This window comes from Neltuma alba, unplaced genomic scaffold (assembly GCF_004799145.2).
Source record: "Neltuma alba isolate B1F8T4 unplaced genomic scaffold, ASM479914v2 tig00011642_pilon, whole genome shotgun sequence".
NCBI classification, from domain to species: Eukaryota; Viridiplantae; Streptophyta; class Magnoliopsida; order Fabales; family Fabaceae; genus Neltuma; species Neltuma alba.
The window spans coordinates 391,337-414,793 of NW_021636290.1; the positions used below are offsets into that span (position 1 = coordinate 391,337).

Sequence of the window (23,457 nt, forward strand, 5' to 3'; positions counted from 1 at the left end):
TCCGGCTTTGTGCCTGCGTTCGGCACTCTAGGTTCGCCCCTTTCAGGTATGGGTTCTAATTCTCTCCTTTCAGCCTTGCTGAAATCAGGCTACTGATTAGGGCTTTTATTTCTAAGTTTCTGTAGCATTGTAAACTAAAGTACACTTAGCTCGCAGATACAGAGTCATACTTTCTTTTTCCCCAGACAAGTTAGTGTTTCATGATGATGATGATAAAAACCAAAAAGGCGCTGGTCTTATTGCCAATGCATCAAGGCCGTAGAGTAACGTCATTTTTTTTAAAACAAAAGAAGCCTTCTTGTGCCATGTTAAAAAAATTGCGTTTTGACTTTGTGCACTGAGTCATTCACTTAGTGCCAGCTTATGTCCCACTCATTCTGCCAGCCACTTTGGACCCTGTGATCTAGGGAACACAAAGGAGTCTCAAATTATGTGCAATATAGATGTCTAAATATAATTCCAAGCCGGGCCTTAATTGTACGCGGGCGGCTTTTATCCCGCGGGAGTTGTTATGAATTGTTTTTGTTATTGGTTTTAATTTTAATTTTTAGAACAATTAACCAGAAAATATTGATAAAGAAACAGACGGCCAACATTGGTTAAAAACAGTTGACCAGGAAATTATTAACTAATTTACTATGAACATTGATTTGCAAGACAGAAATATGGTGTGCAAGGCAACTGGAATAAATGTTATACAACTAATTTTTCCCTAAATATAATTGGAGCAATGACGTAGAATTTTATTAAACCCCGAGGTATGACTTTCTCTTAAGAAGAGATTTGCCTCTTCCCATCTCAATTCTTAAAGGTCGCTGGTTAATTGACCAGAAAATATTAATTGAAAAACAAAACAAGTTTGTACTCCTTCAACATCAAATCAAGGGAAAATTTCAAATGGGGTTCGAATGTATTTTCAACTAAACATACTTCAATATCGACTTTTCAGCTTCCATAAGAACTTAAATCCATGCCAACAAAAATAATATATGAAATTTAAATATCTACTATAAACAGTAATCAAGATGGGTCATTCCTCAAATAAAAAAGCCACGAGTTCTTTGCATCTCATAATCTAACCAAAATTACCAGTACATAAATCAAGCTTCATATACTAGTAAGGAGAACAAGGCGGTGGTCTGTGCATCTCATAGTCTACCCAAATTACTAAAATGAAACAGCTTTAACAATAAAACATAACATCCTTGACATTGTCCTTAATCGCTGGAAGAGTTAGCACCACGTTAGTGCTCCTACTTCCACTTCCAGAATCCACATCTGATGTCTCGCCTTCAATGTAGTATCGAGCACGGAAAGCAGCCAAGTGTGCATAATAAGCAGGAGGTACTGCAACAAACATTCTTACTTCAGCAGAGAGACAAATTGATATGTATATACTCGTTTGGAAAACTAATGCAACAATCAGAAAATAACATTTTTTTTCCTTTCAAAAATACCTATAGACACCGATCTAGTGCACCTTGCATACCTGGAAAAAAAAAAAAGAATGTAGCAAAGTAATTAAGACAAAGCTCCTTAACCAACCCAAATGATAAAACTAAAAAGGAAATGGGGGATGGAGGTGAGAGATGTGATCTATAGGTGTTAGATTAAAAACTTACGTGTAACACAAGTTGTTTGTTAACATCTGGAGCTCGTCAGCCTTGAAATTATTCTCATCAAACAGCACATGATAGTGTGTAGGTCGGCTAGTTCCCTGGATCAAAATACAAAGTGTTAATCTAACTTTTCTAACAATTCATAATCAACCAGTACAGTTTTAGTCAATTCATAACATCACCTTAATTCCAGCATGGCTGTTAAGGTAAAAGTCAAATTCTCTGGGATGGCAGATACGAGTATCAACAACAGTGCCTTAATAGATAAACAAAACACCCAATCAATAAGCCGAATCCAAACTGAAAAGTCACAGAAGTAGACCGCTAAAGAGAACTAAAGCAAACAGCTATACGAGTGAAAAAAAACATGGCGTAATAAAGAGAAAATCTAACACCTGGCAAAATATTTCCACTTTTATCGGTCTGGTCACGACTGTTATGATCAACAGGAAAGAATCGGGTATGATGTCTTTTCTGTACCACCAAGAAGGTTACTCTTGGCTGATATCCTTCCTCCAATGAGGCACAAGCCTGATCAACCATAAAAAATTAAAATGACTACTTCATGCATTCATCCACAAGCAAAGCAATTTTTTCCCCCTTGCTGACCAATATCCCTCAAGGTCTCGATTTGCAGGACATTCTATTAATGCTGCTCTATTTTTATAAGATAAACCCAATTTTAGCAACTTCAATGCAAACTTAAATCATCTTAAACCTTCAACCATACACACACACACACATATATATATCTCTTAAGCAATACCTTCCTTATAGCTTCCATCTCATGAAGTAGAACCTGACTGAATTGGCCTTCACTAACTCCATCTCTTTCAAGCAAAAATTGAAATTGAAGGAAGAATTAGAATACTTAAAATGGCACACAAATTTAAATATAAATACCATATTAAACGTATGCATCTCTTCACCCAAATTTACCTGTAGAATAATATCCTGTCTGGCTTATGCCTGGTTGATTTATAGAATGCAACAAGTAGCTCTCTGCCAAAAAGAGAAAAAGAAGAAAGATTGATGAAGAGTAAACACCCCTGACGGATGTGGCAGTAAATGCGCATCTTACCCCTACCTAATCATTCCGCCGTGTACAACTCCCCTCTGAGGATCCTGAAAAGTTTTATGGAGATCCAATATAATTTCTTCACGGTGAGACTGGGCTGAAACAATTCCACGGTACTTGGTGACTTGCGGCCAATCCATGGATGCCACTACCTGTACGTTTTACTCAATAATCAAACAAAATCATTTATACATGACCGAGACATTGCTTGCGTATACCAAAATTTATCATGTGGAACGGAGAGCTTACAGCTGCTATAGAAGGGCTTGAGTCCTCCCCTGGCTGAGGATGTGTTACATCCGCACCAAATATTATAGTAGGGCGATCAGTCACATGAGGAATTTTCCCTTGAATTGCATCGATCAACACTGTATTGCGCCCCCCAACCTGATATAATCAATTAAATATTTAAAACTTAGAATTAATCAACTTAGCTACTAATTAAGCCAGGCCTTAGATAAAATTAACCTTAACATTGATCTTGAGGGCCAAATTTTCAAGATATTGCTTATTAAGCCTTGAAGCTTCCTTTGGCTGAGAGCATTGAGACACTATTCCCAATTCTGTTTCACAAATCCGTTTAATCTTTGCTGCAAGAACCACGTGACATTTTAAAAAGCAATAGACCAAACCAAATTCTGAGTTTCCAATTTCAGTTTAGATCGGAACGCTCACCATAGGAACCTTTAATGTCAGGCAAGATTATAATCAACAGCTGAAGTTTCCCATTAGATTGCTTGTAGACATCTCTGAGAAGTCCCTCTATTTGGCCAGGATGAGCTGACCTTATAGGAAGTAATGGGGTTCGATTGAAAACCTAACACATCCCAATCCGGTAAAATGGAATTGTTAGTGAATTGGGACAGGAGATCGTCAAGCAATGAGATAGCATAAATAGACTAAAACTTACAATTCCCTTACTGCTGCACATATTTACCAACTCATTACAGAATTGACCAGGCAAATCTCTGTTCACCCGTGTAGAAAAGTTGAGACAAGTCCAATATTGCACTTTTCCACCATCAAACATTTTCTAAAGAATTACCAGAAAAGATTAGCGCAGTGAAATAACCAGAAAAGATTATGTCTTTCCAGAAATCAAATACATTCTTTCCATTTAATTAGGATTTTACACAACAGTGATGGAAACAACAAAACAATTCACCTTGTTTATCATATTCCACTGGCCCCTCCAGGGTTCAACAACTGCTTCCTTCCCAGTTTCATGATATTTAAGCTGCATGAACGAGAAAGATTAAAAATGAAAAAAAAAAAAAAAGGAAACATGATTTTCCAACACATCCATCAAGGTTGAAGCCATTTTTACCCTTGGAGGAGGCAAAACACGTGCATCACACACTGCCAGTTGTTCATTCACGTTAATACCAAATTCGTGTACAAGCCTGTCTCTGCTAAAATTGTTACGCCTGACCATCTGCAATGCAATAAAGTTAAATATTGAATCCAAAAACCTACGGTAATACATCGAATACACAATATAAATGCACCTCTCTAATGTCCTTCTCCCTGTCAGAAGGTCGTTGACAGGTTGCTCTCAAAAGGGCGGTTACCTGCCTCTCATTCAGTTTCTTTGTGTACCTTTGCCCAGCAACTATCTTGCAAAGCTACAAGGTGAAGGAACAACTTCTTAAACAAAGTTGAAGTCAAACACAAAATTAATGAGGCAGGATGTACAAATGAAGCAAAATGAAGAGAAAAACCTCCATAGGCAAATAAATAGGTTTTGTATCATTCCCAGCTTGGAGGGCAGGAAGAGACAAATGCTTGAGCTCAACATTGTATTTATCACGAAAGTAACGAACAACAGTTATTTTTGTTCTCTTGTCATCGAGAGTAAACCTAAGAAACGCCAAAATGAACTTCCAGATTAGATTATACAAGACATACTCATGCATCATTATGCAAATTTCTTATTCCAGGTCAGCAAATGCCACAAAATTAAGCTTTTATTCACCTACAAGTGTGACTTACTTTGCTTTTATGAAGTGAACAATCAATTTATCAAAGCCACAAGATAAAATAAATGATAAAAGCAATGAAAAAAAGCTAAAATACAAGCTCACATCAACTCGCTCAGTGGTTCTTTGGAGATTCCAGTAATTTTGTAACTTCTAGTACACTGACCATTAGTGAATTCTACCTTCACTCCTCTTAAGGCTTTCTTAATCTGAGTGTGACAGAAGAGGACACAAGAGCATTAATTAAGCATCAATTTGTGGCACAAAACACATATACGCTAAAATCAACATCATAGAATCAGGATATAAATACCTTAATTCTGTCTTGATCAGACAGACGCCTTGAAAAATTAAAATTAAAGTGCTTTGCAATAAAGTCAGTCACAAAGATGTCTTCATAAAATGCCCTTGCTGATACATCTGCAACAAAAGGATTATCACTACTGGTCAAAGACAGGAAACTAACTTAAAATCTGAACACGAATCACCATATAGATATCAGTAATTAATAATTAATTCAATTAATGGATAAAACATATGAACATGAAATGAAGCAGAACCAATATTAAGGGAAAGTCCCATCTGGGTCGGCCGGATGCTTTGATAATATCCTCTCCAATATTCTATTCCATCACCAAGCTCGCCAGTCTGACCCAAGCTTGGTGAGAAAAAAGATCTACCGACAACAGTATACCTACAGGCGAAAAGTTGACGAGGTAACTTCAATAAAGAGAAGCCATAGATTGACACTAGAATGCACACATGGCAGGGAAAAAAATATAGATAAAGTAATGCACTCACTTCTCAGATGGTGATGCCCTGAGGACAACATCGAGTGCTTGAATTGTTTCTTGTGGATTGTCCAGCTGTCGACATCTTAGAAACTGCTGCAAATGGTGAAGATCAGCCTTGGAAGCATAACGAATCGTGACCTTAAACTCGCGCTCACGTTTGTTCCTGTGTTTCAAAAAGGAATTAGACATTTACGAAATAAACATTGTATCGTGCGACAAAGTCGGATTTATTTAAAAAAGAAAAAAAAAACAGTCGGATTAATCAATCCAGGCGCTTGAAAAAACACACCTCGTTGAACCGGAAGAACTGGCTTGTTCATCGCTATCTACCAACTTAACCACGAATTCCTTTGACGAGAACGGCAAAGGGCCTGCTGTATAAAGACTCTTCCGGCCATCATAAGCTGGTGTTCGCTTGTTCAGGTGTGACTCCCTGTACAGCTGGACTAGTTGATTCATGACATTCCTAGAGATCTTTTTCGAAGTAATTTCTGGAGATATAGATACCTAATCCCAAAATCAAATCGTCAGCCTCCCAAAGACGTATAAGGAACAGAGCCCTTCCAGTTACCGGAGATATGTAATAAAACGCAGCGGTGACCAGACATAATGTAAACATCCAAGTAAAAACTTTCAAAAAATGAATTAATAATCAAACAGAGAACAACGGTAGTACAAATGCAGGATGTATTATAGCAACCAGATAAGCAAAGCGATCGTCAATTATAAGAGACTGAGAAAATACGCACAAATTTTTCCACCTACAGACCACTCGTCAGCATCAATAGCACACAAGGAACAGAAAAGTGAGATGAAATGCGAACAAACTAATGAAGCATATAAACAAATAAACAAGGAAACAGAACAGACTTGCATTTTTTAGAGTCCTATGAAGACAAGCCACTGAGCAAAAATAATCACCGAAGTATTTCATTCGATTAAAACATAAGGTGTCGGTTTTACTGACATCGTAGTGATGAAGATCCTTATCAGCCACCTCAACGAGAAAGTGATTTGCACGAACTTGAATTCTTTTCCCCATTCTACCAAAATCTGGTCGGTCAGCAAATCTCGTGGCCTTTGACGATGAGGGAGCCGGAGTCTGCAACGTTAAACGCCCCAACTCAGCACTCGGAGCATCTTGAGTAACGGCCGCAGTCGGAGGAGGAGGCGTCGCGGATACAGATGCAGCGCCACGTCCGGGTCCGGCTTGCGGCCTGCCTCCAGCAACATCTCGACCGGGGGCAGATTGGGATGCGGTCGGGGACGATTGATGGGGGCGAACTTCTGGTTGCTTTCCACGACCACGACGAGGCATTGTGATGGAAAACTGGAGTCACAAGAAAGCTGTGGGAGAGAGTGTGTGATTTTGGTGAAGATCGCGAGGAGTGAATAGTGTAAAGAACAGGAAGGTCCAACCTGCATGGACAGAGAGGGAAGACGAAGGAGACCAGTGAAGAAACTTCAGCGACGATTTGAGTGTTTATAAACGAGAAGGGAAATAAAACCCAATAATCGCGGACGTGTAAAGTGGAAAGCAAAAAATGAGGGACGTGGAAATATCAAATGTGACTCTCTCTCTCTCTCTGCGGGTGGCCTCGCCGTGGTGTCTGGGAACGTACAAAAACAGCTTTTAAAAAACATTTTTATGTATTTATTTAATATATTAAGAAAATATTTTTAAAATTATAGTCCAGCTTTCCAAATATGCAGAAGTGTATCTTCTTCTAGAATATTCTCACTCTCTCACATGGGGAAAATTATAGTTTGGATAATTTTATATTTTATTACAGGGAATATGATATAATGTGAATGTGAAAATGAATTATGACAAATGAAAAATCATGGAGTTCAGTCTCAATTTTATTTTATTTGTTTATAAAATAATAATGTAGAATAGAGGAATAACAATTCAGAAAATGTAAGAGCTGTAACGGCTCTCATAGTTATTGAGTAAATATAAATATTACAAATTTATTTTTATGTTTAAACTCTTACGAGGGGCGACAAATAAATTGTATGCGGGGAATGGGTAGGACGTTACAGGAGGGTAGCAGAATAGTAGACAATAAGAATAGAGTGAGGCAGGAGACGCATTCCCAGAAACTGAGAGGGGTGTTTGGTAAAACTAAAACCACAGTTTCAAATCACTTTTCTGCAAAACGAGGTAACTTCCTTCACATATTTACTTCGTAATCTGTAAAAACACTTCTGAAACTATGGTTCGGCTTCTATCCAAATACCCCCGAATCGTCCCAAATGACAAATGGCAAATGGCAATCACAGACCCGCAGGCTCTTTAATTCCGCCTTTTAACCTGTCCATTAGCCGAAGTGGAATTATGGGACGCTGTCGTGGGGGGAAAAAAGACATGAAATACTGTATTATAGATGCTATGTTATTTTTATTGTATTTTAAGTAAATTACTTTCATAGGAGTATATTGATATTGCAAGAAATAACAAAGTGATTATTTTATTTTAATATGCAAATAAAAACAAGTGATTTTGAATATTTATTACTGTTATGGTATAATAGGAGTTATTGAAAATACAAGAGAGGAGAAAGAGGAGGAGGAGCGGCAGTGGCTAAAAAGAAAGGGGGGGGAGATGGGAACGGGTGAGCAAAGCAGGCATAGCGCGTGGAAGGGGGGAGAGCTCAGAGCGTAGGCGACAATCCGGAATTAAAAAGCCTAGAAGGAGCCGCCGCTGCAGATGGGGCCGTGATCACCACCCCGATGTTTTCTAAGTACGGATGTCAGCACCGCACCCCACATCTCCCTCGCATTCGTATTCCTTCCTTGCCTCCCACTCCCACTCGTTCTCCCTCTCCCTCACAAAACCCACTCTCACCTTTTCTCTCTCCCCCTTTTCATTGTTGTGTTTCTTTATTCCATCCCCCCTCCCCCAAAATTTATGTTTATTACTGAAGTAGTACTTTTTATTATTATTTATTTATTTATTATTATTATTACTGAACTTAAAAAGCAAAGTTCCCTGGCATCCTCCGTCTTCAGCCAATCAGCTCAGTTTGGCTGACTAAACATCGCTTAGGACTGGAGGAAACCGAAACTTCCTCGATGCTCCTTCCCCAGACTTTTTTTGCTCCTTCATCAGACTGAATTGGGAAGAAAAAAAACTAAAAGAATCGCCCTTTATGCTTTGTCATCTGAATTACGCGTTTTCACTTATCCCTATAACCCAACGACCAACGAATCCCATTGCTTACTGCACTTGCTTTCCTCCCTCCCCTCCCTCCCTCCTTTTGATTCCGCCTTTCTTAGGAAATCGGAATCCAATTCTCCCTCCCACATCACCTCCTCCTGATTGGACCTCTCTCTATGATGGTCCCACACAACCTCCTCGTACGGACGAACTTTCCCAATCTCCCTCGTTCGTTTTCAGTTCTTTGACGACTCTTCTTTATTTTTTTGACCATTTATTCTCTGACGACTTTCATTACCCTTCTTCGTCTACGTCGTATTACAATTACAAATACTAGCAGAGCACATGCTTTCAGCCATTAATTAATCGTCGCTGTGCGTTCCTTTGTTTATTTGTTTCGTCTTTCTTGCTGCTTAAAAATGTTCAAGTCTTATGGTGATGATGCCAAATTAATGTTTAAAATTTCCTTTTATGATTAATTTGATAATTTGATTTTTATTCTAAATTACCACTTTGGGTTTCTAATTCCCATGACCCATCACCCCGCATGATCCGAACTTCGCTGTTCATGAGTCAACCTTTTAGCTTTTTAGACGGTTTTCCGCTGCCTGTATGCTTCCTCGTAATTCCTATTGGTAATTGGCCATCTCTTATTCCTATTAATTGATATAACAAAACATTTATAAATAATAAATAAATCATCAATAAATATAACAATATTTATGCCACATTGTACATTTTACAGGGATGAATAATATGACTTATTTAGTTTCTAAAGCATGGAATTATTAAAAGAAAAAAGAAAAAAAAGACAATCCTTTTCTTTTAGGCATGAAAAGGAACTATTTGAGTCAAGGGAAAGAAAAAGTCATAATACAGAGGCCCCACTCCGTGGACGTTGAGTTGATTGACAATGAGGGTTTGGCAAGTTCGATGAGGAGGCGGATTGACCCCTGCGTTGGGGAGTAGGTACAAAGAAACTTCTAGGTGAAGATTTGTTCATGCCTTTAATTTAAAATTGATAAAAATTGACGCAGGCAATCTGTCGAGTGCGGTTCCTATCCTTGTATGATCCAGCACCTTTTAAGATGATATACGAGCTTGTTTGTTGTTGAAAGGGAAAGGCACTGTTGAAGAAGATGTGTACAAATACATAAAATGTTGGCAAAAATAATAATGATAAACACACAAAAAATTAAAAACCCGGCCTTTGCTGCATGGCATTCATGATGTTACTCTGTTATTTAAACAATCAGCATTGGCCTTAGCCTTTAGCTGCTGGATTTAATGTGAGGATTCTTTTACTGTTATTACTTTCCCACTAAATTTCTTCAATATCATTTTTATAAATATAATAATAATAACAAAACTTCTAATAAGTATTCCTCCTCTTCTTAATATAAACTTAATTGTTGAGTTGAATTCAGTTCTAACGGTTAGGCCTATTTCTTATGTTTATTTTTTTTTCCTTTAAATTAACCTTATACATTTTCCTCAACTATATCAGTAGAGAGGAAAAAATCTTAAGAAAGATGATTATAGTTGTTTGTTTGTAGTTTCAAATGAATCTTTATAATTAAAAAAAAAGATAATATTTTTATAACTGATTAATTTTTAAGCTAATTAAGTTAATTAAATAGACACTATATTAAGCATGAAAAAGCAGTAGCATCAATTAAATATAAGCAGGGTGGGGACCCACTGGTGGCTTGGATAAAACTAAATGTTAATGATGCTGTATCTTCTAATCGAGCAGGTTGCGGGCGAGTTATAATGAATGGCCGTGGTGCTCGGATAACTGTTCACTCTTTTTTTTTGGGAAATTGCACAGTTTTTAAAGCAGAGGGATGGGTAATCTTTAAAGGGCTAATGCTTGCGTGGGACCTTGGTTTTGGGAATGTCATGCTGGAATCTGACGCCAGGGATCTGGTGGATGTGATCAACACTGTACCCATTGATGACACGGGAAGTTTGATGAGGACACAATCCGAGGCAATCTGGAGTATTCTTGAGGTTGAAAATCACACATACGTCAAGGCTACAAAATGGAGTTGCCGATGCTTTAGCAAAGGAAAGTTTGTCTGGAAGTACTATCATGGATGCTTGATGAGAGCCTGTGATTGTCCCCACTGGGTTTTCTATTTGTGTGTGGGCTACAAGCCCTTTTTTGTATCAAAGAGAAAAGAGAAAAAAATAAAATAACAGGCGTATGGAGATGTTTAGCCAAGAGCCGAAGGTAATCATATCGTTCATTGGATGTCGACTTCACTAGCGACAAGGCTTCCCCATGCTTTGACGGATCTGTAAGTGGGATTAGCATATCTAATATTTGTTAAGAGGATATTTGGATGAAAATAAAACTATAGTTTTAAAAATATTTTTATAATATACGAAATAAATATGTAGAGAAATTTATCATCTCAAATTATAAAAAGTGATTTTGAAAAGTACTTTTTTATTTGGCATTACATAAAAATTTCTGAAAAATATTTTTTTACAAATCGAGACAAACTCATTCACGTATTTACTTTATATACCGTAAAACTATTTTGAAATCATTGTTTGGTTTTTATTCAAGCACCCTTTTAAATCAACTTGAACATCATTTTTAGTATACTTAAATAATCTGATGAAAGTGTAAAAATGAAAAATTAAAGAATGCCTTAATCAGAGTCCATAATTTTATCTGAGAAGCTTAAATATATTTTATTATTTTTTTATACGTTTGGAAAAACAATTTTTGGCCTTTAACGTGAAAGAACACGGTGCCTTGAAATACATGGTCGGGAGAGCAATAATAAAGCCAGGGATTATATGGGCAAGCGTCCCCATTGCCTTCAAATAGGCTGGTCCTGCACTCCCGTTTAAGAAAAACTTACCGAAGAGCACTTGCCAGAAATGTTTGGAAAAGGCCATGTAGTTTGTAAGCTATCAATATATAGTGTGTCTGTTATGTGAATTTTGAGAACCAGATTTGTTTTCATCCCCTTTTTTTTTTCTCATGACTTATTTTCCTATATTTTTTTTTTCTTTTTTTGCCTTGTATGAGTATCCTTCTTTTGTAGCCAATTTTGTCTGAATACTATCGGATACTTCTCTCAATGAAAATTTAAACTTCGGTTTACTATGTTTTGAGGTTTTAACCCCTTCCTCCTATTGATAATTTGTTATACTACTTATTGTTGCATGGATTTCTGACAAATTATATGAGCTGGTGGCAAAAGCAGCCCAGGCCCTATTCAACTTTGCCGTACACTTTTTTGGGATACATCATCACCACGCAGATATGAGAGCGCTATGGCCATAGTTCTCATGGGCCTTTAATAACTGATGAAACCCTGATCCACAAGAATGGTAAGATTTGCAAGTTGCCACTTTTTTCTTTTTTCTTTTCTCCTCCTTCTTTATGATTTGTACCGTTCCGTGTAGTTTTTGGGGCATGAAAAATAAACAGCGCAATTAATTAATGAGTTATGAAATGATAACTTGTTAAACGATTTATATGGCGTATATATTTTCGACAAGTCGCTATAATGATTGTTTTCCTAACTAACCATCTGCCTATAGAAAAAAAGCGAAGATGCTGCAAGTCTTCCATACAGCTATTGCTTGTTTAGAGGGATGGAAATATCACTGAAATCTCATATATCAAATACTTATCTATATACTGAATAAGTAGGATTTTTTCAACGAATACTGCTAGGTTGAGAAGTTTAGTCAAAGAAAAGGTAAAATATTTATATTTTTATTGCATTTCTTTTATAACTTAACTCAGCCCCCCTTCCAAATATCAAAATTTGAATTTTGTAGCTAAATACTTCTTTTTTTTTGTAATCAGAAGAGTAGTTAAAATATTCAAAAGAATACTAATTAAAGATGAAGACATAAATAATGTGAAGACACTTCTCATGGTGAGTGAGTACGCAATAAAAAAATTAAAAATTGCTACCATTTTTGTTCTGCGTCGCCGTCTACGCAGTAAAATTATATATGCTCTCAAAATGAACAAATAATGTAATTCGTTATTCACTGGGCAATCCATTCAGCAAACCTTTATGACACAGGCACGAGGCATCAACGTCAACACATATATAAATTATTCTTCAAATTTCCTCGCATCACATCACGTAGCCGACCCAAGTGTAGGATTTCACTCTCATTGGGTAAATTAAATAGGCTTAATATCCCCAACAGACACGTGCACAAAATAAGAGGGCAAGTCTGCGTTTATTTATTTATTTTGGTCACGACAAAGCTAGTGTTTGGAATAGGTGTGGCATTATAGAGTATTCCCCCACACAACTTCGTTAGTGCGTGCTCGCTGCAAGGAAGCATAACGGCCTTCTGTCCCCCTCTCAAACACCAACATATATTCCTCCCATCTTATTATAAAATATTCCCCAAAGAAATTCTTAAATCTTATTAATTTTATTTAAAATTTAATTAATTTTTAAATAACTATAATAGTTATTTAAAGGAAAATTACCGATAAATTTCTCCTTAAAATTTAATTGACAATAGAATTTAAGGACTTTGTGCGACTTAGCTACCACTCTGTTTCTTATTATAAGTCACTATGTTTCAAACCCGTAACGTAAATCAAGAAATACATTAAATTAACCATTTCTTTTTTCATATTTACTCTTATTAAAAGTTGAGAGAGAGATGGACAGAGAGATTAATTAATTTTTTATTAAATTAATGGGAATAAAATTGAAAAAATATCATTAATTATACTACAAGTAACTTATATTTTCAAATAAACTTTTAGGATACAAGTGACCTATAATAAGGAATAAAGTGATACTTTTATGTGCAATTTATCTTCTTGTGTGTGTAATAATTTTTTTTTTTTTTGATGCGTAACTCAATTTCTTTTTATATAAATAAAATTGTCTTATGTGCAAGTCATCTTCTCTATGTGCAAACTAATACCTTATATTCAAATAATTTTATGCAAACCATCTTCACTTTGTGCAACTAATCTTCGTTTGTGTAATTAATCATCCTATGGATTATTTACCAATTAAATTTGTAATGAGGATTTATTCCCATTTTTCCCTTATTCAAAAGCACGCATATGGATGGGAGGTGGAGTCCGCGTAAGAAAGACACAAGTCTAAATAACCATTATAGTTATTTCGCCACTCATTGTGCCACCCACTATTTTGAAACCCTTGACGTTTCCTTCATCTCACTTTTGTTCCTTACACCATCATTTCCTTCAACACTAAACACATTATTGTTCTTATATATCTCCTTTATCATCATGTAATATTATAACATCCCCTTCTCAATTCGCTCATCAGAGCTTCAGAGCCTACATATATGTTGTGTTACTGATGAACTTGTTTATTTAATGCAACTTCATCAGCTTGGTACTCGGCGATCCAGCCCTTATTATCTTGATCTCAGTCTTTCTCTGCTTCACCAGCCATTCTGGATCACTTGGTTGCTCTTCAAGTATGTCCAGGCAATGAGATCCTGCCATTTTTTTCTCTCAAGAATATCATTTCGTGCATGTTACAAAAAGCATTAAATGTGTATATATATTGGTCGTAAGGGTGAAGGAATACCGTTGACTGTGGACACGGCGAGGATACTATCTGATATATCTTCCAACACCCTGCGAGTCATTCCAAAAAAAAAATAAAATCAAAGGTCACTAATTGAAGCAAACTGATATCAATCACAAAGAAGATCAATCGGCGGAAGAAATTATTGTTTTTTTTATCACTAGCTGTACCCTCCAGAACTGTACGGATCTCTCAGTCCATTGGAGAAGATAATGTTGCTGGCAAATCTATGGAGGATCAGTTTCAAATCCTAGAGATTCGACGACGACGAAGACGACATATGAGAAAGCATGGAGTAATTAAATGAAAACGACCAAAAAGAAGACATTAATTAATTTAAACGAAACGTGATTATTAAAAAAATATGAACGTGCGTACAGGACCCCCATAATAAGTTGTCACCCAATGAGGTCGTGGAAGAACGCCATACAAGCTTCTGCATTCATTCACAAAGCTCTTCATATCGAAAGGTGCTGGTGGGAACATTGTATCGTCCCTATCATGACCGATTGGCATCACCATCTCGCTACAACTCTGTTCATAATTTCGTTAATTAATTCGCTCAAAGACTCTAAGCATATGTATATACAGAGTATTTATATGGGGCTTTATCATGTTTCTTATTAATTGGAATCTTAACCTGCCATCTCCATCCTATGTCAGTTTCGGTGGGAAGATTGAATTCGTTTGTGTCATAGCAGGACTTGTTTCCGTGATGAGCCACAACTACTCCTTCAAATATTTGGCCAAGAGTATCTGTTTTCTTTGCTGCTGCGTCAATGGCTTCACAGATCACACTGACTGGGTAATCCGGAGGTTCATTATACTGAGCTGCATCAGCGTATATTGAATCCAAGTAATCCTTCAGTTCAAAACTGTTGTCCAGTTTGCTGAAATAACACGAGGGAAAAAAACATTTTTAGTGAGAGAGAGTGAGAAATCAAAACATCTGTAATCTACGGTGGAGAAGAAAACTTACGAACCTGCAAGTTTTAAATGTCTTGCTGAGAATTGAAAGACCGTTAGGCATCTTAGAAACTTTGTCAATCTCAGACCATGATTTACGTATAGTTTGGTAGCAGCTCTCACTAGCTTCCTGCAATACCGCTCAGAATATTAATACATCATTATTTTTTTAATCTTGTATTTGTTAATAAAATAATGACGCAAATTACTTTAAAATCCTTGGTGACGATGTAATAGTATCCGGCTTGTGGGGCGACGCTATTGAAGTAAGAATTGGCGCTGATGAGGCCAGAGCACCGAGTGCAATGTGGGGATACTTTAGCCTGAACCACGAGGCAAGCACTGCATATAAGAACCAGAAAATTAACCAGATGAAGTCAGTTCCTCATATGTGTGTGTGTGTGTGTGTGTGTGTGTAATTGAACGATAGTTGAAGAAATAATAAGTTGTGTGTGGCCGCCTACTTCCACCATAGGATCCTCCGATAACGATGATGGGAGAAGTGTGGGCAGACAAACGTTCCTTTACGTGTAAAAGCACAGCAGCATAGTCTGCTATAGCTTGGGCTGAGTTGAAATAGCCTCGAGTATTTGCATTCTTCATCGCTTTTTTCAGGGACCCAAACGGTATGGATTTCCCGTAGTATCTATGCTGCTCAGAAGCCATATATATATATATATTATATGTAATTAAACAACACAAATTAATTGAACTTATCCCAAGTTATATGATCTGAGTTGGTCTGATCACATACCTCAATATAACAATAAGAGAACTGAATTGAGGGGCGTTTTCTCTGAGAAATCCAACGACATTAATATCCTCGTCCACAGGCTCTTCGGCGCCAAGGTATGCAAAAATGGGTGCGCTTGATTTAGGTCCAGCCCAGTACTTGGAATTTATCATATACCTTTGTTGAAAAGTGGCGTAGCTGTCAGGTCTGTAGTTGAAGTGATCCAGTCTTTGGGTGTAGTAGAATGTCTCGACCTCCTCAACCGAATTCGAGGAAGACGAGGTTTGTGGTTTTTTACGTTGTTTACCGATTTTCCTTGCAATTCCTAACCTCGGATTAATGCTGAGAGCATCAACACAAAGGAAGAAGATTAGGAAGAACCAGGAAAACCGTTGGAACGAGCACATAAGGTTAGCCATGGCCCAATCTTGGGCGTTTCAACTAAGGTTGAAGGTAGCCTAGCGAAGCGCATGCTTATATACATGCAAAAAGAGGGAGTCAGAACTAATAAGACCTAGGTCTAATAGAAGAAACTAGTCTCTCATAATGTGACGAACCAAGATTCAAATCCCGCTTGGGAGATATGTCTAAATTTAGTACCCGACAGTGTTTCGAATAAGATTGCTTCTGATAGGAGGATACTTATGTTTTAATCAAAAAAAAGAAAGAAAGAGGGAGTCACAAAGAGAAAGAAGGAAGAGATTGACAAATTAGGCTTTGAACCCTAGGTTTATAAAAATAAATAAAATATAAATTATTCTAAAAAGATAATGACACAGAAATCTAACTAATTAATCTAAAATTTGATAAGATATTTTAAGTATTATAATTCAATTAAAATATCCTAATATATTAGACAAAAATCATAATAAAATAATAGTCATAAATATCCAAAATAACTCTAATCAGCTCTAGTTTCATATTAATTCAGTCAAGTCATTGCTTAACTAATTAATTAATTAAAAATGAGGAAAAGGATTATGCTAAGAAGGTGCTATTCCACTTTAACATAAAATAGTTGTGTATAGGATATAGCTATGTAGCTACCTACAAGATCCACTATCGCCAATCCCCATGGTTTTTGGTTTTAATTAGAGTAATCATCTTTTTATAAAAAATAATCATTTTTTAAAAAGTCATGAAGGTGCATTGCAGTTTCAGAAAGCAAAGAAATGAAAGATGGGATGATGCAGCAGTCATGAATTTGATTACAACAACAATTTAAATTATAGTTGTGATTAGTTGATCTTTTTTTTTTTTTTGATCAAGTTGTGATCGGTTCTTTAATCACATAAGGATATCAATAAAATCGGAGCGAGTGCTTTGGATACACGTCGTCATTTTTCATGAATAATCTGTAGCCCATTAAATTAAATCGAGGCCGAGCGTGTGGCAAAATAAAATACCACAGGTACTGATTTTGTTAAAGGCATCAATGCCAATACATACATATTTTAGTATAAAGTTTGTATACTATAATTCAATATTTTATTACAATTAACAATTATAGCTTTTAAATTATTGGAAAAAGGCTTAAGTTGGTCCAAATTGATAATGACGTATTTTTATCCGTGAAGACGTATGCTCAAGTCTTAATGTTGATTGACCTTGATGAATCTCAATTCAATTGATCTATCTTTTTTCAAAAATAAATAAAAAGAAAAAGAAAAATGGCTTTATATATTACATATCAATGAAATTCTTCTGAAAAATTGATACCCAACAAGTTCTGTTGAAAAATTGTCATCTCACGTAATGCTGTAAAAAAAAATAAGGAAAAATAATAATGCATTTTTTTTCCTAATTAACCTCTTTTTTCCTTTTGCATTATATTACTATCATCGAAGACCCGAAGCTAATTCTTTCGAGCCTAATTGAATACTGGTTATGTTCACTTGAAGATTTTTCAATGGTTTTTATTCATCAATTTTGTGCGAAAACAGGGTTAAAAAAACGGATATCATTATTCTATAACTAAACGTTTTAATGATTTTCGTCCACATATAATCTAATTATAGAAAATGATTAAAAAACTATTTAAAAAGACTTTTAATCTATTTAGAGATGTTTGGAAAACCGTAAAAATATTTTTTTTAAATATTTTTCGTAAATCAAATAAATTTCTTCACATATTTATTTTATACATCTTAAAATTATTCTTAAAACTATAATTCCGTTTTTACCCAAACACCTCTCGTTCTTCTGGTGATTTTGGTCTGGAAATTTGATGGATGAAGCCAAAACATTGTTACGACTTACGAGGCAGAAGTTGGAGATGGATAACTACAAACCGATGCGATCCAGAAACCACGTGGGATGGTATTTTTAATTTTATTATTAAAATAAAGGACCTCATTTTACGGATTAAAAGTAAGCGAGCTTTATAATTAGTCAACTAATGGATTCAGCAGGAACATGCTGATAATATAATGCGTTTGGAATAATTGATGGTGGTTGAATCTAATCTCAGGTGTGAACAGACAACAGAAAGAAGCCTACGGGTAAACAGATAATTAGAGGTTAATTAAGTACTACAAGTTGTGGGGGGGGGGGTATGATTATGAATTAATCAAAGTGGCCACTTATAAATGTATATGCTGTGAAAAGTTCATCAGCCTCTATATTCCTATTTAAAATGAATCAGTCACATTGGATTAGGCTATGCAGCTGACTTTAATTTTCCCATTAAATTGCAAACTGTTCTTTATGGTAATGATGAACCCCTTAAACTTAAAACCAGCAAGAATAATACAGATACAAGTTAACAGGGAACAAAGTGAAAGCAGCTTTTTAAATTTGGAGAGGGAACAGCGCACAGGATGCTTTGTGTGAATCACATGGGAGCATGGCCCCGCTGGTGCCATTAAAGAAAGCCATTGTCAAGTGGGAACGCTCTCGGCATAATCGAACCACCCCAAGTGGGAACGCTTTTTGATCCCACAGTCTCATCCATCTTTCATCCGTTGACTCACTATCATATACTCTTCACATTTTGATTCCGAGTGCGTTCTGTGGTCATATTTAGAGGCATTCTCGTTACCTACCAATAAATTTTAAAACTGCTGTGTGATTTGAGAGTCTTTGGTTTGAAAATTTTTAAAAGTAATTCTAACTAAGTATGTGAAAAGAATTTTATCTTGATTTATATAAAAATACTTTTTAAAAAAGTGTTTTTTTATTAAGATCCAAACACTCCGACATGACTCATTCTTCAAATAGAGCGAAATTTCACTCGTGTTTCCTAGAATAAGTGCCATCTTATCAGAATATTGCTGATAATGATCAAACATATCATTGATAAAACAAAAATTAAATACAAGGCAAATTTAAAGGGGGATAACACTGCCAAGCGCCAACCACTATAGTAAATTTGAATATTTCACATTTCAACTCATAATCTTATGTTTAAAACGAAGTCTATGGCCAGGTCAAAAAAGAAGAAGAAGAAGGAAGTCTATGGCGTCATTTGGGCTACAACATCCTGCCTTTCAATGATACCAAATTGAATAGGCCTGTTAATTAAGTCTCTGGATATCAATTTTCGCAACAAAAAAAAAACCAAAACAACACATGAACATCATCGGTTTCTCTACTGTACCATGCTGCCTTCATCAGTTTCTGCAGCATCTATAAATGTCGCTCATCACATTCCTTCGTCCGAACTTGATCCAAAATCACATGTTGTTGAGACAATCTTGAAGAATCGTTCACTAAAATGTGACCCATTAACCAACTAAACCAAGTAAATAAGAAAAACCCCAGAAATTTAACCCAAAAAAGACCTGAAAATTTAAGTAAATAATCATTTAAAAAAATCTTCATGCAAGCCAATACAAAACTGTTCTCGGATATTTATCTTGAACCCTGTCAAATCATTCATCCCAGTATCTCCATACGCACATATAAATAAAAACATTTAGTTCAATTTTAATATAAAACTACTTTTTCTTTCTTTCTTTTTAAAAATAAAATTATTTGGACCATGTGGATAAACTTTAATACTCTCTTACTACTTCTAATCCTTGATATAAGAGTTAGTTAACTAATTTAAGTAGATTAAAAAACTAATTAAGTTAATTATTTGTAATAAATAGGTGTTGTCTTTTCTAAAATATCCCTGTTAATCAAGTGTATTGGTTAGAATTATCATTATTACAAGGATTACCTTGAGAAAATAATAGATAAATATAAAAGACAAAGTGGATTGGGGTCATATATTTAGGATTAAAATAAAAGTCAAACGAGTTTTTATATTAAGAATAGGAGATACTGTTAAAATACAGAAGACTATCCCCCCAATTTTGACTTCAAATTCTTTAAATTTGAAAATATATCCTCTATGTAAAAGGAAGAAAAAATAGTCCCCCCCCCCCACCTTAATTTTGACTTCAAATCCTTTGAATTTGAAAATAAAGCCTCTCCGTAAAAGGAAGAAAAAATGGCTCCCCCCCCCCCCGGGGGCAATTTTGACTTCAAATCCTTTAAATTTGGAAATAAAGCCTCTGCGTAAAAGGAAGGGAAAAAAAAGAGGAAGTAATTGAACCATTATCACGCAGAAACATCTAAAATTAGATATAGTTATATCATTTTTTCCCCAGATAATATAAAAGCCACCTGTTTATTTTTCCCCCCTGGCATTAGAAATCAAGGATAAAGGAGCAGTACACCTCGATCCGTAAATCATGGACAATCATTGTTGATTTTACGGATAAAAGAGCACTTTTCGTTAATAATAATAATGATACAATTTTAATGCATCGTATTCTATTGCAAATTTAGTACACTTTGAGCGCGCCAAGATCCGCGTAGTACTGTGTGATCCACCCTTTAATCATCTGAGTCTCTTCCTCTCGTTGTTTGACTAACCATTCTGGATCGCTTGGCATTGCACGCAGAATATCCAAGCAATGAGATCCTGAAAAATCAACGTTTTTCGATCAAAAGGGACCCACCCTAGTGTTTCTTTTTCTCTGTCTTTTCTGTTTGAATGTTGGAAAAGAAAATGATAGAAAATAGGAGATCCTTGTATTTGATGTAATTGATTAAGAGAATACCATTGACTGTATGGACGGCAACGATACTGTCCGATATGCTGTCCAGAACCCTGAAAACAAACACAAGATTCGCACAATGTAGTTTTTAATCATAGTTCTAAACATCAAGACAGTAAAGTTTTAGGATTTTAGGTTGCTAACCCTCCGCTACTATATGGATCTCTTAGCCCATTTGAGAAAATGATGTTGCTCCCCAACCTCTGAAGGACCAACTTGATATCCTGTATGCCAACAGTTAAACCAGAAACGAGGCTTTCATAGGTGTCAATACCTCACAACTGGAGGTGATGTAAGAAAAAGACATTTTAGAACGACTCTACACGAATGTTAACAAAGAGAACAACACAAAAACTTACATGGCCTCCATAGTAAGTAGTGATCCAATGAGGCCGAGGTGCGACACCATATTTCATCTTGCAATCCCTCACATAGCTCTTGAGATCGAAAGGGCTAGGTTGAAACATTGTATCATTTCCAAGCCCTATAGGGATCACCATCTCACTGCATGTCTATAAGTAAACAGCAGTCTCGTATCATTACAAGGCTAATGTAAACATTCATGCACGTGTTTTTCTTATTCATCATTCCAAATGAAAGTTTAAATGGTAAATGAAAGTGGAAATATTAGGATAGAAGTGTTAGGTGTACTATAGACCAAAATTACTCATAGCAGCGACTAACCGAGATCTTTAATTTAGTAATAATTGTCTAAACCTTGGCTATTGTGGCTTACTATTTAGCCTCAGGGGTGTACTTTCAGGAAGTTTGTCTTAATCAGTTGAAATTCAAACTTTTGTGGGAATGAACATACTTTGGAAGTTACTGCATTTCGTTAGTTATATTGTGTTATCTTATAGAATGCCATTCCCAAATTAGACAGTTAGGTATTTGGAAGCGAAAGCGTATAAAAATGTCAAGTTGTGATTACTTAGTAAGCGAAATAACCTGCCATCTCCAACCGACAGAAGTCTCAGTCACATTGATGGGGCCATTGACTTTACATGTAGCGTTACCTCTATACGCCACTACACCTGCATATATCTTGCTGAGAATATCACTTCCAAAGGTGGCTTCATCAATGCCACCACATATCACAGTAACTGGATACTTTGGTGGTTTATTATATTGAGCTGCAGTAGCATACATCGTTTCCAGGTAGTCTTTCAACTCAGAAGATGAGTTCAGAGGACTACAAAAATGTTCCAGTGCAATAATTAATCAGGAGGTGAGTTAATGGACTAAAAGCTTGAGGACAATGACGCAGTGTTTGTACCGGCAAGTGTTGAACCGCTGACTAAGGATGGAAAGGCCATCTGCCTCAGAAGCTACTCTGTCGATTTCAGGCCAGGATTTGAGGATAGTTTCATAGCAAGTTTCACTTGCTTCCTGCAAAGATACACATCAGATCGTCATTGAAGCTTCTTTTTAATGCATTTGGTGTAAAAATTCGCAAGTGTGAAACAGAATAGCATGGTATATTACTCGAAAATCTCTCGTGACAACAGAATAGTAACCATTGGATGGTGTGATGTTATCAAATAGAGAATTGGAGCTGATGAGGCAAGCGCACCAAGAGCCACGTGAGGATATTTGAGTCTAAACCATGAAGCAAGCACTGCAGACCGAGAATTATTATTATTATTTTTTAACTCAAGCAAATGGCAGAACATTTATGTATGTGGAAAACTGTTAAGATTACTTGAGGAGCTTACTTCCACCATACGATCCCCCAATAACAATCACTGGGGACTTCTGTGCCTTCTGTGTCTTCTTTATATGTATGAGGACTGCTGCATAATCTGCAATAGCTTGAGCAGAGTTGAAATACCCTCTAGTTTTTGCATTCTTCAACGCTGCTTCGAAGGATCCAAATGGAACCGATTTCCCATAGTACCGGTGCTGATCCGAAAAGGAAGAAGGAAAAAAAATCAGAATATGCTAGACCTTTGAATCTGTGGATTATTAAATATCAGTTTATGTCATACCTCTATATAAACTATGAGCGCCTTAAAGGAAGGGGCGTTATCATTGAGAAATCCAATGACCTTAAGGTCATCATCTATGGGTTCTTCTGCGCCAAGGTAAGCCATATGGGAGCACTGGAATTGGCTCCACCCCAGTACTTGAAATTGATCAGATATCTTTGTGAAATGTGTTGCGTAGCTATCTGGCCTATAGTTGAAGTGATCAAGCGTCTGTTTGAAATAGAACGTTTTCAAGTCCTCTGTATCTGTATCATCTGCTGTCAGGGCTGCAGTGGTCGTGTAAAGTTATGTCCCCAATAGGGCTCAACCTGGGATTACTGAAGATTGTTTGTGTTGCAGTCAAATAAGATGAAAATATGAAAGAGATGAGAAGAAGGCATTGAAATGACAATGGTTGTTCCATTGCAATTAAGGAGCAGAATGGCTCCTTGTTTTGTTGTATGTTAGATATGAATATGAAGTTAAGAACAGCCGAACACGCGTTATATAAGGATAGCATTCGCAGAGTTG

The 23,457-nt window shown here is 36.2% G+C and overlaps 1 protein-coding gene and 2 pseudogenes across 2 annotated transcripts; all 3 read right to left on the bottom strand.

The window, feature by feature from the left end:
- Positions 1 to 973: 973 nt before the first annotated feature.
- Positions 974 to 6,893, bottom strand: LOC114716052 (protein argonaute 5-like). 2 transcript variants are annotated; one of them, XM_028900989.1, is made up of 22 exons: positions 6,438 to 6,893; positions 5,760 to 5,977; positions 5,478 to 5,633; positions 5,237 to 5,370; positions 4,990 to 5,096; positions 4,782 to 4,885; positions 4,419 to 4,557; positions 4,269 to 4,322; positions 4,025 to 4,132; positions 3,863 to 3,934; positions 3,608 to 3,730; positions 3,373 to 3,514; positions 3,166 to 3,287; positions 2,947 to 3,084; positions 2,707 to 2,849; positions 2,559 to 2,621; positions 2,386 to 2,449; positions 2,015 to 2,150; positions 1,802 to 1,875; positions 1,623 to 1,717; positions 1,458 to 1,489; positions 974 to 1,347 (listed from the first exon to the last, which is right to left on the bottom strand). In XM_028900989.1, exons 1-22 carry the CDS (start codon positions 6,786 to 6,788, stop codon positions 1,184 to 1,186), a joined length of 2,739 nt encoding a protein of 912 aa, XP_028756822.1. In that variant the 5' UTR covers positions 6,789 to 6,893; the 3' UTR covers positions 974 to 1,183. The 2 variants fall into 2 exon arrangements, with proteins under 2 accessions (XP_028756822.1, XP_028756821.1); XM_028900988.1 differs by having other exon boundaries at positions 4,206 to 4,322.
- Positions 6,894 to 13,969: 7,076 nt separating this feature from the next.
- On the bottom strand, positions 13,970 to 17,341 carry LOC114716073 (lysosomal Pro-X carboxypeptidase-like; annotated as a pseudogene).
- A 3,292-nt stretch (positions 17,342 to 20,633) lies between these two features.
- On the bottom strand, positions 20,634 to 23,213 carry LOC114716074 (lysosomal Pro-X carboxypeptidase-like; annotated as a pseudogene).
- Positions 23,214 to 23,457: the final 244 nt, after the last annotated feature.